Source organism: Crinia signifera, chromosome 7 (genome assembly GCF_055691185.1).
Source record: "Crinia signifera chromosome 7, ASM5569118v1, whole genome shotgun sequence".
NCBI classification, from domain to species: domain Eukaryota; kingdom Metazoa; phylum Chordata; class Amphibia; order Anura; family Myobatrachidae; genus Crinia; species Crinia signifera.
In genome coordinates, this window is record NC_139223.1 from 178216289 (window position 1) to 178233616 (window position 17328).

Consider the following 17328-nt stretch of genomic DNA (forward strand, 5'->3'; position numbering starts at 1 on the left):
GAATCCGCAGAGGTTGCAGATCAGGATGCACAGCAGTGATATCCAAGTCCCTTGAATCTGCTGGATAATCATGTTCATGTCTAATGCCAGAACATCTGCTTAGTGGCTTCTGAAATGGGCCAATGAGACCGAATGATTGACCGCGAAAGATCAGTGATGTCACATCGGTCAGTACGCTGAATATGTTGCACGATAATGCACCAGCCGCACCTCAGCGCTGGCCCCACATTGTAATATGAGAAACACTTACCATTCATTCTAGCATTCTGTACATTTCAAAACCTGTGCAGTTCCTACTGTAACTCTCTGGTGCTTCTAGCACAGTGTGGTCTGTTTCTCCGCACTGTGACCACATTGTGCTAGGAGCACCACAGCAGAGAGCGACACTGCAGGCAGGAAAGCGGAACTGCATGGGTTTTTAAAGCTGCAAGGTGCTAGATTGAACACAATACTATTGTTCCTATAAACCGCAATAAACACAGCTCGTGCATTAAACTCAGGGGCAGCTTTTGAAACCACTTTCTGCCTCTATTTAAATTTCTACAAAAACATCTTGGGAGAGAGGTATCTAGCCGTGGAAAGAGATAAAGTACCAACCAATCAGCTTCTACATGAACTGCCATTTTACAGGCTATGTTACGAAAAATGTCAGAAGCTGATTGGATGGTACCTTCTGATTCAGACCTGTTCGCTAGGCTGTGTGAATCGGCCCCTTTTTCTTCAAGGCTTGATATCCCCCTTAAGACTTGATTACAATAAACATCTCTGAAAATTGTTAACGTTTATTTCACGCGTCTTCTGTCCTGTTTTATAAGCTGAACATACTGTAATATGCAAAGGAACGCCAGAAAATCAATGGTTGTCCGTTTCTGCATCTCCAGTCCCTTTGTTCTTCATGTTCAATTGTCTCCTCCTTTTGCTTTCAGACCTCATGGCAGCGGCTGGATCCAGTTCCTAGAGGAGTGGCACCCACTGAGCCTGACATTGGGGGATGGCTCTACATATTTCTGTAGCCTCCATGATTCTCTTGGCAATCATGGCTTCAGCATCATCTGCTTCCATCAACCAAGAAGACTATCCTGCCGATGAAGGAGAACAGGCCTCTAGCAATGACAACTTAATCTTTGATGACTACAGGGGAAAGGGCTGCGTGGACGATAGTGGTTTTGTGTATAAACTGGGGGAGAGGTTTTTCCCGGGTCACTCTAACTGTCCTTGTGTCTGTACGGAGGATGGACCTGTGTGTGATCAGCCGGAGTGCCCCAAAATCCATCCCAAATGCACTAAGGTGGAACACAATGGATGTTGCCCGGAGTGTAAGGAAGTCAAAAACTTTTGTGAATATCATGGAAAGAGTTACAAAATCCTGGAGGAGTTTAAGGTAGGGGGTCTAGGTTCATATTTTATAATGTCTATCTCTAGGCCTCATGGAATTTAAGAGCAAAAGGTTTCCAGAAGACTATTATAATTGGAGTGATATTTTTATTGATGTTTGTGTCATGTTAATACTAAGGTATACATTTATAAAAATAAATCTTACATTATTACTTTACATAGTTTTTATCATGGTCCTGGTATTTCAGTTGACCGCACTTCCCATTGAGCACAGTAGTTGCTTTGTAAAGAGATAAGGACCAATATTTCTGGTGAGTACTTTTGGTTTTTACCTATTTTATCATTCAACCTAGGAGGTTTTTGAGTTGGGGATGGTGTGCAGCATGTATTGAGTGTGGTCGACGTTATCAAATGCGGTAGAGAAGAAAAGGATAAACAGAAAGAGGGAGACGTGAGATGGTCACTTTATTTGAGGAAAGTAGATGGAAATCATGATTGCATGATGAGACTAAAGTAGAGAAAGTTGGTCAGGCCGTTGTAAACAAGCCACTTGGCAGCTGGAGAGAGAAGTTGGGTTGAGAGAGGGAGAAAAGATCATCTGTTTGATATCAGACGTGGAAGTACCAGTGGAAAGGGGCTAGTTGAAGAGGCTAAAAAAGTCCAAGCAACCGTTGGCAGCGAACACAGTAGAGTAGCGGAGAGGGATTAGACTCAAAGGGATCAATGGAGTCATGCGAAGACCTGTCCCTTTGTAATAGGAGAGAAAGAACTGATGGTGAATAAGGGAGTGGAAGACTAGATTTGAGGGGATGATGATTTTGTCTCTGATGTATATGTAATCTCTGTTAGTAAAGGAGGAGGGGGAAGAAATGGGTCAGTTGCTGGAGAGATATACTGTACAGTAAATGGTTTATTAAGCATAGGAGACCTCTGCATGTGTTTAGAAAGTATATGGAATAGTAGATGCCAGTGAAGAGGGTCGGGTTGAAGTACTGTATAGAGCTGGGTGAAGACAAGAATCGGCAGGGAGGGAGTTGATAAGTTGGGAGGGAATGGGGTTGAGGGCATAGGTGAAGACTCAAGAGGAATATAGGTGTGAGCACACAGTCTTCAGGTGAGAAACCACTTAGTGGGACATTAAGTGGATGATGATCTGGCAAGAAAACATTTCTTGATGGAGGGTGTTGAACTCAGGGAAAGTGAGGAGCACAACAGTGTGGTAGGGTAGCCTCAGGGCCGTTGTAACGTTTCTCGGCACCCTAGGCAAAACATCAACCTAAAGCCCCCTCAGGATTATAACTCCCAGAGGCACTGGAAAGGCCAGCCTCCGGACTAACAGAACTGAAGGGGCACCTGCATGTACAGCAACACCTGTTCGGTTCACAGCGGGATCCTAGTGCATACCTCCCAAAAGGGGGCGTGGTCTCGAGAAAAGGGGGCGTGGCATCATGGGGTGACGCGAACTCCGGCCACGCCCCCGTTTTTGCCGCTCGTCGGCGTTGAATAGATGCTGTGCGCATGCGCACAGCGTCTATTCTCGGCATGCTGGGGGGGCTCCCAACTGTCCCCCCCACCGCGGGACAATGGCGGCCCCGGGCGGGACGCGGGAACGTCCCCGAATATCGGGACGTTCCCGCGGAAATCGTGACAGTTGGGAGGTATGCTAGTGTGACCGCTGCTCTTCCACTGGAGCTCTGCAGTGCACAGTCATAATTGACTGACTGTATCCCAGGATTCAGACTCGGTGCCGCCCCCCTAGATCCTGGCACCCTAAAGCTGCCTAGTGGTAGAACCGGCCCTGGGTAGGCTAGATTAGCAATTTGTTGGTGTCAAAAGGAAGACGGTAGATGATCTATTGGATGGATTTAAGCTTTGCCATGGAAGCTTGCGTGATGTCATTATACTGTACTACAAAAATACATTTGTGTGGTGAAAGAAGTTACAGTAGGCACAGAGAGTTAGATTGGTGGTGTCAGTAGCATAGGGATGCAGAAATTGCAGGACATGAGTGGCTTGGCCGGTGGCCAGGAAGTGAGAAAACCCAATGGGTGACGTTGTCAAATAATCAGGAAATTATGGGCATGGGCAACTATAAAACTGAGGAGAGGTCATTGTACATAGGGCCTTATTCAGATCTGATCGCAGTACAAATTTGTTCGGAAAATGGTCAAAATTATGTGCACTGCAGGTGGGGCAGATGTAACATGTATAGAGAGAGAGTTAGATTTGTGTGAGTTATTTTGTTTCTGTGCAGGGTAAATAGTGCAGGAGATAGTTAATCGAAACTTACAGAAGTCGTATGTGGTCCTTTGGAGCATGACTGAGTATATTAATACATTGTGGTGAACAACAGATACCATGAGAAGTGTTATGAGGTCACAAACAGCAACAACAGTAAATGTCATACCCGAGTAAAGATGCCGGTTTGCACACAGTTCATTAGATTGCAGTAAATTTACTAAGATGGAAGTTCTATTGAAGATGTGATGTTGCCCATAGCAACCAATCGGTTTCTATTCTTATTTATTTAGCACCTTCAAGAAGATAATAGATATAATCTTATTGGTTGCTATGGGCAACATCCCATCGTCAATATAACTCCCATCTTTGTAAATTTACCGCAGAGTGTTTGGAGTGAGGTGGAAGGTAACGGGAATGTACAGGGCAGTGGTAGATGTGGTTAGCGGCAGTGTAAGAGAGGAGTGGGAGCATGTGCCGGCTCCGTGAGGGCTCCCTCCTCCCCGGTGGTGCAATAGACTTTGTGCAGTGCAAAACCACGCGCACTGCAGGTGGAGCAGATGTAACATGTGCAGATACAGTTAGATTTGGGTGGGGTTTTACTTCAAATTGAGATCCATATTGCAGGGTAAAAATAAAGCAGTCAGTATTTTCCCTGCACAGAAACAAAATAACTCACCCCAATCTAAATCTCTCTGCACATGTTACATCTTCGCCACCTGCAGTGCACATGGTTTTATCCATCTAAGAAGGAATTTGTCAGAAAGAGTGAACCAAAATAACCCCCTTAGTATGTAAGCTTCCAAGGGCAGGGCCCTCCTCCTTCCTTCCCTCATATCACCATCTTGGTGGCTTCCAGTGCTCCATGTCTCCTGGTTTTCAGTCCCTTTCAGGGACTCTGACTCTATTGGGTAGAGGCTCACTGAGTTCTGGACTGTCTTCTCCTGCCAATGACTCACCTTCCCTTGTCCCCCAACTCCCACCGTCAGTCCATGTTCTTCCTAGTTTTGTCCAAAGGTTTAAAAAAAGACCAGGTGACGACTTTTGTCATGTCGACCTTTTGCTTTTGTCAAAATTTAGTTTTTTTGTGTTTGTTGTCCATACATTGTCCACCAGTTAGTACCACGAATGTTTCATGTTTTCCTTTAAATTGTATATCCCTTTATGGTGCTGCAGAAGCTTTGTGACGCCTTAAAAAAATGATGCTAAAATAATAATAATAGCAATAATGTAGAATACTAGGATTACAGGCTACAGAGTTATTTATGTTAGCCTGGTTGGCAGTAGCAGAACCGTGGTTCTAGGCTCAGGCTCCCCACTGACTCCGCCACACACAGAGGCAGATTATAGGCAGGAGAAGATGGTACCCCATAAACTCTCTGTCCCAGTACATTGATCCCCTAGGCCGCCTTGGCAGCGCAGGCCTTCGTACAGTGAGTAGACCATGTGGGGTCTATACCAGGACTTATAACAATCCTAGCCTCCACGTGAGCCAATTCCTCTCCACCGGTCAGCACACTTCAGCTATGCCACTGAAGTTATGGTATCCGTGGATCACTTCCTGTATAATATATGGACTCATAGATGGAGGGCAGACACTGTTTTCAAAGTGTTGAGAAAGTTCAGACGTTAGAAGTCAGCCAGAGGATAATTCCAGTTTATAAAAGTTCTGTAGAGTCTCCTTTTATCTATCATTTATCATTCTGATCACATCATAGTGAGACCTTTAGAAATGTTCTGTGTTTATTAAATATTGATGTGCGCTTTATTTATTGGAGCTATGATAAATGACCGGAGATGGATAAAGTGTTGGAACGGCTTCTTGGCCATTTTATGTTCGATATGGATTCCGTCATTCTACAGACTGATTAAAGGAACAGAGTAGCACAGAGTAGCGCAGAGTTGTGCCGAGTAACACAAAGTAACGCAGAGTAGCACAGAGTAACACAGAGTAGCACAGAGTAACACAGAGTAACAGAGTAGCAGAAAGTAAGGCAGAGTAACACAGAGTAAGGCAGAGTAGCACAGAGTAGCGCAGAGAAGAACTGAGTAGCACAGAGTAACACAGAGTAAGGCAGAGTAGCAAAGAGTAACACAGAGTAGCGCAGAGTAACACAGAGTAAGGCAGAGTAGCACAGAGTAACACAGAGTAGCACAGAGTAACACAGAGTAAGGCAGAGTAGCACAGAGTAACACAGAGTAAGGCAGAGTAGCACAGAGTAACACAGAGTAAGGCAGAGTAGCACAGAGTAGCGCAGAGAAGAACTGAGTAGCACAGAGTAACACAGAGTAGCACAGAGTAACACAGAGTAGCGCAGAGTAACACAGAGTAGCACAGAGTAACACAGAGTAGCACAGAGTAACACAGAGTAACACAGAGTAGCACAGAGTAACACAGAGTAACACAGAGTAAGGCAGAGTAAAACAGAGTAGCGCAGAGAAGAACTGAGTAGCGCAGAGTAACACAGAGTAGCACAGAGTAACACAGAGTAGCACAGAGTAACACAGAGTAACACAGAGTAGCACAGAGTAACACAGAGTAACACAGAGTAAGGCAGAGTAAAACAGAGTAGCGCAGAGAAGAACTGAGTAGCGCAGAGTAACACAGAGTAACACAGAGTAGTACAGAGTAGCACAGAGTAACACAGAGTAACACAGAGTTGTACAGAGTAGCACAGAGTAACACAGAGTAGCGCAGAGTAACACAGAGTAAGGCAGAGTAACACAGAGTAGCGCAGAGAAGAACTGAGTAGCACAGAGTAACACAGAGTAGCACAAAGTAACACAGAGTAGCACAGAGTAACACAGAGTAGCGCAGAGTAACACAGAGTAACGCAGAGTAGCACAGAGTAACAGAGTAGCGCAGAGTAACACAGAGTAGCGCAGAGTAACACAGAGTAGCACAGAGTAACACAGAGTAGCGCAGAGAAACACAGAGTAACACAGAGTAGTACAGAGTAGTACAGAGTAACACAGAGTAACACAGAGTAGTACAGAGTAGCACAGAGTAACACAGAGTAGCACAGAGTAGCGCAGAGTAACACAGAGTAACGCAGAGTAGCACGGAGTAACAGAGTAGCACAGCATAGCACAGAGTAGCACAGAGTAACACAGAGTAGCGCAGAGTAACACAGAGTAGCACAGAGTAACACAGAGTAGCGCAGAGTAACACAGAGTAACACAGAGTAGTACAGAGTAGCGCAGAGTAACACAGAGTAGCACAGAGTAACACAGAGTAGCACAGAGTAACACAGAGTAGCACAGAGTAACACAGAGTAGTACAGAGTAGCACAGAGTAACACAGAGTAGCGCAAAGTAACACAGAGTAAGGCAGAGTAAGGCAGAGTAACACAGAGTAGCGCAGAGAATAACTGAGTAGCACAGAGTAGCACAGAGTAGCACAGAGTAACACAGAGTAGCACAGAGTAACACAGAGTAACACAGAGTAGCGCAGAGTAACACAGAGTAGCACAGATTAGCACAGAGTAGCGCAGAGAATAACTGAGTAGCACAGAGTAACACAGAGTAGCACAGAGTAACACAGAGTAGCACAGAGTAGCACAGAGTAACACAGAGTAGCGCAGAGTAACACAGAGTAGCACAGATTAGCACAGAGTAGCGCAGAGTAGTACAGAGTAGCACAGAGTAACACAGAGTAGCGCAGAGTAACACAGAGTAACACAGAGTAGCACAGAGTAGCGCAGAGTAGTACAGAGTAGCACAGAGTAACACAGTAACACAGAGTAGTACAGAGTAGCACAGAGTAACACAGAGTAGTACAGAGTAGCACAGAGTAACACAGAGTAGCGGAGAGTAACACAGAGTAAGGCAGAGTAACACAGAGTAGCGCAGAGAAGAACTGAGTAGCACAGAGTAACACAGAGTAGCACAGAGTAACACAGAGTAGCACAGAGTAACACAGAGTAGCGCAGAGTAGTGCAGAGTAGTGCAGAGTAACACAGAGTAGCACAGAGTAGCGCAGAGTAACACAGAGTAGCGCAGAGTAACACAGAGTAGCGCAGAGTAACACAGAGTAACGCAGAGTAACACAGAGTAGCACAGAGTAGCACAGAGTAACACAGAGTAGCGCAGAGTAACACAGAGTAACACAGAGTAACACAGAGTAGCACAGAGTAACACAGAGTAACAGAGCAGCGCAGAGTAACACAGAGTAACACAGCCACATTCTGTTTATCTCTGAGTAACTGAAGCATCATCACAGAGAACTGGGGGGTAGATGTATGACAGCAGTGATAAGGGAGGAGAAGTGAGCCAGAGAAGTGGCCCATACATCTACCCCTGGGTTCCTTGTACTTTATGTGGTGCTAGTCTCCGAACAAGTGTATGGGAAATATCGGGCCAATTCAGACCTGTTCGCAGGGCTCCGAATTCAGCCCCGGTTTTGATGGTGGGGGGTCTGCACATGTGCATGCGTGTATATATGCATGTGCAGACCCCCAATGCGAACGGACAGGGAAGGGCCACATCAGGGTAACACCCAGCATTTTATGGGCATCCCCATGAAAATGGGTGTTCCCCTGGGAACGCAGGCGTGGCGTTGCCTGCTCGGGGCGGACGCTCACCCCATTTTCAGCGAACAGCGGCAGAAATCAAATTCAGTTTAGACTGAAGGGGGATAAAATCATTCCATGGTCGGCGACAATCGGCGGGTGGTGCTGACCTGTTCGCTAGGCTATAAGTATGAATCAGGACCTATGTGTCTTATGCTTTAACCCAAATCATAGTACACTATATATAGCATGTTATCAGGTTCATTCTATGAGGCCGTCCCAGTAACGTGGTGTCATTCATATTGGTGTCTTACCAAAGAGCCCAGCACAGAGGCGGAACTACCATAGGTGCAGCAAGTGCAGTGCACTGTGGTCCCTGAGGACTAAGGGCCCAATGCTGCCCCTGTCACCCTCTTCCTTCATCCAATGTTATTCCCAGTCACACTCTGCCTCCCCCTGTCACAATCAGCCTCTCTCCCTTTTACCCTCAGCCTCTCCCTGTCACCCACTGCCTCTCCCTGTCACCCACTGCCTCTCCCTGTCATCCATTGCCTCTCCCTATCACCCTCTGCCTTGCCTATTACCCACTGCCTCTCTCCCTTTTACTCTCAGCCTCTCTCCTTTTTACCCTAAGCCTTTCCCTGTCACCCATTGCCTCTCCCTATCACCCTTTGCCTCGCCTATCACCCACTGCCCTTTTACCCTCAGCCTCTCCCTGTCACCCACTGCCTCTCTCCCTTTTACCCTCAGCGTCTCCCTGTCACCCACTGCCTCTCTCCCTTTTACCCTCAGCCTCTCCCTGTCACCCACTGCCTCTCTCCCTGTCACTCACTGCCTCTCTCCCTTTTACCCTCAGCCTCTTCCTGTCACCCTCTGCCTCTCCCCTTTTACCCTCAGCCTCTCCCTGTCCCCCACTGCCGTGTTGCATATTGTGAGCTTGGGTTGGGGTGGAGGAGAGGGCCCAAATTCTATTTTTGCACCTGGGTTCTCAAACTGCAAGTTCCGCCACTGGCCCAGCGCATCCTTAGTTTGTGGTGTCCCACTAATATTAACAAAGAAAAAACTGCACATAGGACCTTATTCAGGTCAGTTCGCACGTCTGGGCATTCTCATGCTAATGGACAGATGACGCGGGTGTGGGGGGCGGCCAGCTGTCATCACCCACTTCCCCCCGAACGTGCATGCAGATCTAAGGTTGCTCTGACCAACCTTAGATCTGCGTGCAAGTTCCACATCATTCGATGGTCGGCAACCATCGAATGATGTAGGTGTTCCCCCGCAGGCTGCGAATGCTTACATAAAACATCCATTTGCATGCCGTGCGAATGTATGCGCTGTGAGAATGGTTGGCCGGCCTACCACCATTCACAAGGTAGTATCTGGTTGACTCACAAGGATGCAGATTTGTATATAATAACCCCCATACTGTATAAGTGAGAGCACTGCACAATAACGGACAGCATGGTTGTACAGTGGCTAGTAGGGGAGTGGTTCTGATCAATGTGGGGTCTGCATGTTCTGCTTCTAACACGGCTACATAAATTGGCTTCTGACTACTTCTAGAGGCTGCACTCATGTCTGCAGGACTACATGCTGCCAGTCTGGGCAGGACCAAGGACAGCATGCCAAGGCCACAGCAGATAGTAACGTACCCCCCTGATGAGCTTCTCAGTGTTCATAGTAATGGCACCTCACCGTGGCAGACAGGGCACTACTACTCTGGAGTTATCAGGTTGCATCTATGCAGTCTACCTACAGTTTTATGACTGATCTGTTATCCACTGTCCTGTACTGCACACTTGTAACAGGGCATTACCAGTACCTACTGTACCTGCTCTGCAACCACCCCAAAACAGGTCAGAAGCATCCAGGTAGCTGGACAGAGGGCACATCCTAAGGAAGCATCGCCTTCCAGCCACCTCTCTTTACATTCCTTATCAACTGTTGAGACCAATAAAAATGAGAGAAAAGGTGCCAAACAATCAGCTTGTAGCTGCCACGTAACAGGCGGTGCTTAAAAATGACAGTTATGGGCTGTCTGGTCGGCTTAGGAACTAATATTAAGGACTAAACATTCCAATTAGTTGCGATCATTATCGCAGTATCGCGGCCCGGTATAAGTTCTAGATCCCATGTGGATATGCACCTCCTTATCCTTGGGGCGGCACCAGAACTTTAATCCCTGATAAGTGCAGCGTATAGGGGCCAATAGCATAGCCCTGTCAGAATGCATTAGCTGTAATAAATTACCGCAGCTAATGTAGAATCCAATGTAAACTAAGCATATTTATAATAATAATAATTATTATTATTATATTAATCTTCTAAATGTAACATAGGGGGGAATTTACCAATATGAAAAACCTAGTTTTTCGTATTGGTATTTCCCCTACGACTGCATACGACTGTTTCAGTCGTATGAAAAGTCGTGTTCCGGAGGGGAATGTACAAAGCAGTCATATACGACTGCTTTGTAACCCTCCGATGGTGTAACCATTCGTATTAGCTGGCCATATATACGGCCACTAATACGAATTCGTACAGGCAGTCTGCACGGATCAGTCAGATCCGTGCAGGCTGCAGTGTGTAAAAAAAATAGAAAAATTGAATAAATAAAAAAAAAACAGCGTGGGGTCCCCCCCACAGCTGTAACCAGCACCAGGCTGAAGGAGCCGGGGCCGGTAATTAAAAATCCGGGAACCCGACAAATAGGGGTTCCCCAATTTTTAACAACCAGCCCCAGGCTCCAGGTCCGGGGCTGGTTCCCAAAATACGGGGGACAAAATGACTAGGGGTCCCCCGTATTTTAAGAACCAGCCCCAGGCCAAACCAGCCAGCAGGGTAATGTCACAGCCGGGGGACACTTATGATATAAGGTCCCGCGGCCAAAACATTAACCCTACTGACCAGTCAGCCTGGCCAGGAGCCCTGGGGGAGTGGGGACCCCCCCCAATGAAGGGGTCCCCCCCTCCAGGACTTACCTGACCAGGCTGAAGCCTGGTGCTGTCCCCGGTGACCCTGGGCTGTGGTCACCGGGCTGATACTGGTGTAAAAAAAAATAATAATCTATTGTCTAATACTGGGGCACTATGAGTCCCAGCAAGCCTCCCCCGCAAGCTGGGACTTGGAGAACCACAAGTCCCAGCCTGCGGGGCATTAAAGGGCCCGCTGGGTCTTGTAGTTCCACAGTATTGGCCGCCTTGCGGCCTAGCGGCTCCTGATTGGCCGCTAGGCCACAAGGCGGCCAATAGCGGCATTCGGGAGGCGGAGCCGCACGATGTACACAAACACCGTGCGGCTCATCTGTCCGGTCTGGTTTCGCGTGTCGGTTTGTTTTTTTGCAAAGACCCTTACCTGGACTATGTCGCCCTGGGACAGGTGAGTATGGTTTCCTTCCATAGGTTCCCACATGGATTTTGTCGGACTCCGGACGCCGACGCCATCGCCGACATGGACAGCGACGTCGACATGGATCCAAAAGACGACACTGGACTGCAGGACATCAGGACCAGGGCTACCTACGGGAAGAAGATAGGTAAGTATTAGTATGTAAGGGCTTTGTATGTATTAAAGTTTTATTTTAAATGTGTGTCAGTGTGTATTTATTTTACTATTTTTAATACTGTGGAACTACAAGACCCAGCGGGTCCTTTAATGCCCCGCAGGCTGGGACTTGTGGTTCTCCAAGTCCAAGCTTGCGGGGGAGGCTTGCTGGGACTCATAGTGCTCCAGTATTAGACAATAGATTATTCTTTTTTTTTACACCAGTATCAGCCCGGTGACCACAGCCCAGGGTCACGGGGGACAGCACCAGGCTTCAGCCTGGTCAGGTAAGTCCTGGAGGGGGGGGACCCCTTCATTGGGGGGGTCCCCACTCCCCCAGGGCCCCTGGCCAGGCTGACTGGTCAGTAGGGTTAATTTTTTGTCCGCGGGACCTTATATCATAAGTGTCCCCCAGCTGTGACATTACCCTGCTGGCTGTTTTGGCCTGGGGCTGGTTCCTAAAATACGGGGGACCCCTAGTCATTTTGTCCCCCGTATTTTGGGAACCAGCCCCGGACCTGGAGCCTGGGGCTGGTTGTTAAAAATCGGGGAACCCCTATTTGTCGGGTTCCCTGATTTTTAATTACCGGCCCCGGCTCCTTCAGCCTGGTGCTGGTTACAGCTGTGGGGGGGACCCCACGCTGGGTTTTTTATTTATTTATTTTTTTTTTTCTATTTTTTTACACTGCAGCCTACACGGATCTGACTGATCCGTGCAGGCTAAAGGCTAATACAACAGGGAAAGCAAGGTGTATTTTCCTGTCGTATTTTGGTGCCTGTTTTACACCACTTAGCAGCCGTATTATCAGTACGGCTGCTTAGTAAATCAGGAACCACCATTCTTTTGAATGGTGATTTCTGTCGTATTCTATCGATGGTGTAAACATTCGTATTTGTAAATACAAATACGAATGTTACATCTTTAGGAATACGAATTGTTGTATTTTCGGGATTGAAAATCCCGAAAATACAAATGTGTAAAAAATAGGTGTATTTCTGCCTACGAATACACCTATTTTTTACGAATCCATTTTGGTAAATTTCCCCCATAATGTCTTCAGCCACTCGTCACTTCAAATTTACATAAAATAAAAAAGTTAAAAATACAAATAGATTTAAAAAATGTGGTTCCCTTTTGGACTGTATCTCGCTGATTACCCTAGAAATACTGTACAGTGAAAGGATTTTTGAAAGGATTATTGGGTCAGATAGAACCAAGACACCTACAGGAGAAGTCACTTGCACAAAATTCAGATCAGTCCCATGATGCCACTCACATACACCATTGGAGCCCTATTGTCAGGTGACTAAACATATTTTTATTGACATACTTACAGTAGCAATCCCTGATTAAGGGTTCCTACCACCTTAAGATGATACAAACTGAGCACCCCCCCCCCTCCAACTTGCCACCAATGTTTACATATGCTGCCAAATGTAATAGCCTCTGAGATTGGCAGCAGTGTAGGTTGCTGGCCGAACTTGGAGTTTTTTTTAAGGAATAGTCATTTAAAAAGCAAAACAATGCTTTGTAAATGACTGGCCCTTTAAAAAAAACTCTGAGATCGGCTGGCATCCAGCTTGGCTGCCGAATTTGGAGGCTCATACATTTTCTCGCTGGAGACACAACAACAAATTCAGTTTAGGGACCTGCATACAATAGAACATCCCAGAAATCAATATACAATACAGAAAGCATAACAGACAATGTCAATCAATGCAGAAAACATTCAAATACTAACATAAAATACAGGGAGCATTCCAGAAATCACCATACTGTAGAAATAGCATACCATAGACCATCATACAATACACAAGATGAAATATGTACATATTAGGTAGCTTGCTTATGTTACGGAATTCCAATGCTGCTAGTTTTGCAAAATCTAAGTAAAAAAGAGAGAAATTAACAGTATGAGTAGTTGGATTATATATTTTAGAAATATAAATAAATAAAATATAATAAAGTATATATTATATAACAAGATGGTAGTTTGTTGTGTTTAGCAAATAATTTGACTCTTTTAATTAAACATAAAAGTAACAGTATGCATTACAATATAATCTTAAGGGGCCTACACACGGGGAGATTTGCTGAGTGTTGGATTGCTTTGAACGCTCAGCAAGATCTCTCAGCACACAGCGACGTGTTAGTGCTGTGTGATGAGCAATCTGTCAGGGCCAGTGTTCTCCATTGAGATTAATCCAGCAGTCTGGATATTAATAGCCGGGTGATAGAGACGTGGGCTGCGCATCACTAACAATGTGGGGGCATTTTCTAAGCGATCTAGTTAGATTGCTTAGCAAATGCCCTGAAGTCGCCCCATGTGTAGGCCCCATTACTGTATACAGTACACCGCACTGTATTGGTTATTGTGACATTATATTAAACACATAGGGGTAAATCCTTGTGACCATGAAAAGTGCAAATTTTATTTGCATCAGCATGTAAATGCTGGCAACAGAACTTGAACTCGCACCCCATTTAATGCTGGACACATTGGAGGTACTGTGATCTATGAGTTGATGGTACCATAAGTACAGCATACTGTAGCACTTACTCGCACCTGAAAATACATGCAGAAATTAAAGTCCCATTCTATATAAATATGTTAATTGTAATTATGATGTATGTATGTGTAAGCTCCATTCAGAAAATATTATATTAGATTTTCAACTGAAAAAATAATAGTTGCTCCTCTAGTTAATAGAGTATATCGCCAATAAAAGTCTGTAGAGAGAGCACTCGGTATTCTGCCTCCATTGTTCTTCAGTCCCCCGACTTGCATATTGTACAGATGGAGCCACTCTCCCCCTTGCTACCAGCGCACCAGATTTCAGTAGCTGGCATTTGCTGGCAGAGGGTAGCCGGTGAACTATCAATGGCCATCCCTACTGAATAGCTGGAACAGGTGAATAACAAATGCAGAGGTGCTTAACCTCATTATATAGAATAAGGATATCTCAGCGGTGCCTCCAAGCACTAGCAGCTGAAGCTGCCGCCTGATCAGGCTATTGATTGATCAGGTGCTAGTATTATGTTTTTTCGTTTTATTATTATTTTTATATCACTTTATGATCATTTTTTTATTGCTATTTTGATTGGAAAAAAATACATGCTGTAACTATCGTTAAAGTCAGAAAGCCTGGAATAAACCACCTTATTTAATAAAAAGAAGCTAAAAGTTATGCACCTTGACATCACTTTCAATCAAAAGCACAGGAAAATCTGACTTCTTTGCTATTCTACACCATGGAGCTTATTTATCATATGATATTTACCAGATATTTTTCAGAAAACAGATGTTTTGGGGGTATATTGCAAATATTAACCCTTTGAGTGCCAAACACATTTGTCAAAATAGGTGTAAAAAACTGCCAAGTAAATATTTTTATTCATCGTAACGACCTGTAATATTTACCTTACAATCTTTTTTTTTTTACAAAACATTTTTTATTTGGATTTATATAACAAATGTGAGAAATGCTGGCATATTTAGTGGATAATTTGCACATGGGATGTTGGCACTCAAAGGGTTAAGTATCCCCCATACTTCCGATATGTGGTGCGGTCCCTCCATTTCTGACAGCAGCTGGAGCGCCTAGAAGTTTCTAAGATGACTACAAAGTTATTAGAGTAACCAGCTTTTTTACATCCATAGTATTTCGTAGCTTGGTCCCGATAGAATACCTCCATCTTCTGGTCTTACCTGTATAGAATCTTTGGGTCACTAATTTGCATTTATTTATTTTTTGGACAGGGAGCCTCCAGCATACACCTGGGACCCAACTCAGGAAGCATTGTTATACCATAAAACTGTCACGCTAACTCCAGCTGTTCAGCAGTACTTATGCATGAAAATACATGGAAATTTATGCAAAAAAATCTTCAATCTTTCAAAAGTGGAAAAGCCTCCCATTTGCCACAGAATACAACCACGTGCCTCCCATTTGCCAAAGAATACCCCCATATGCCTCTCACATCACACTGCTTTGACAGAACTCTTGAGTCACCTGATATCCACATGTCACTGAAGCCACCTCACTGGTAGAAGCAGTTGAAACTTCATATTTAATAATTATTTCACTTTCACCTGTAAAATGGCAGTTTGGGGCTGATCGGTTGGCACTTAGTCTCACTCCAGTGTTTGGTACAACTCTCCCACTATTTTTTAAACTGGTACCACAAAATTCAATTGATTTCTTTGGCTTTTCAAGTGGCCTTTCCCATAAGCCAATGTGCTAAGATATTTCCACTTTATCTCTTTTAACTCTGTTTGATTTCTCTGATCCCCGGCACCAGTCACCAGCAGTCAGGTTGTTTCTTCTTTCTCTGGCCAAGACCCAGGGCCTTATCCTAATACAATACATGAAGGAAAATGCATAAAGAGGTTTTATTCCGTAAGACAGATCACAATCTACATTTTCTTAGTTCTTCCTTTAGAAAATGAAAATCTTTCTTTCTGCTCTTTTAGAAACATTCTACAAGGGAAGATATTGTCATTTTGCATCAACTTTTCTTTAGGACGATGCTTTGTACTGTTATATTTGTTACTGTTATCTATGATGCATTTCTGCCACTCTCATGGCTTCTTATGATAAATAGGATCATTAGTATATTTTTTATTTATATTCTTTTTTCCTTAACCCTTTGAGTGCCAACATCTCTGAGAGATGTGCAAAATATCTACTTAAAATGCAAGCGTCCCTCACATTTTTAATATAATTTAAAATTAAAAAATGTGTAAAAAAATTATATTTCCTATACAACGTAAACATTACAGGTCATTGTGACGAATAAAAATGTTTGCTTGCCAATTTCAACACCTATTTTGACAAATTCACTCGACACTCAAAGGGTTAAAACAGCATTGCAATCAGTCACAAATTAGGAAATGATTCTGTTTAATAAAATAAAGAACAGATAGACAGCTGGCATTTTGTAAGGACTAAAGGACGGTAATCCAATTAGCTGCACTCATTTTCCGACCAATAACAAAAATAGACTATTATCGCAATTTTAGTTCAATGTCATTATTGGGTTATCCTATTACAGTCGATTCTGTTTGTCGAAAAATTGAATGTGACCAAATAGCGAAATATAATCCGTACGCTTAGATGTTGCAGAGAAGTCGCAGTTTGGTTGACCAGAAGCCCGCATTTAGGGGTGGAAATATGGCATTTTCTACGTGTGTTTGTGAAAATGCAGGCGTACCCAGGTATTTTTTGGGAGAGCCTCTGAGATCCGCAATGACCATTTCCAGCCTGGTCCTTGAGCAAATGAGTGGAAGCCCTAGTCTGTCGGAGATGGAAAAAACTGTTAGATCATTAGGTTTTTGTGAATAGATCGGTGAATACATCGTTATTTTACTAGGAGCTTTTTTCTTTTTGATTAGTGATCTATAATGAATTAGGCCCAGGATCTGATATAAGTTTCTCGAACCAAGAGTTATTGTGGCTCTGAAGACTGGTGCAGGAGTAAGATGTAACCAGTTATCCCTGACATCAGTAGGCAATACTGATGAAATTACCACTAGCTGGCACATTTAATCATCCACCACTGACCACAATGTCATATTGGGATCTGGTGCAAGTTTAAAAACTGAAGCTGCAGTCATTTAAGCTGCTGTGACAACAGTAGACTATTTACCTGTAAAAATGCAAACTTTTCCAATTATGAATTTTTTTGTCAGTCACATTA

At 44.5% G+C, this 17328-nt stretch overlaps 1 protein-coding gene across 4 annotated transcripts in view; it reads left to right on the forward strand.

Moving 5' to 3' along the window:
- Window positions 1-17328, forward strand: part of VWC2L (von Willebrand factor C domain containing 2 like) — a 122756-nt gene that overhangs the window by 15962 nt on the left and 89466 nt on the right. For all 4 annotated transcript variants that reach the window (XR_014450850.1, XM_083154493.1, XM_083154492.1 and 1 more), the window contains exon 2: window positions 927-1381. Coding sequence is in view for 3 of the 4 variants with exons in the window: in XM_083154493.1 (XP_083010619.1) it covers window positions 992-1381 (390 nt within the window). In the remaining variant the exon portion in view is untranslated. The remainder of the gene's footprint in view (window positions 1-926; window positions 1382-17328) is intronic.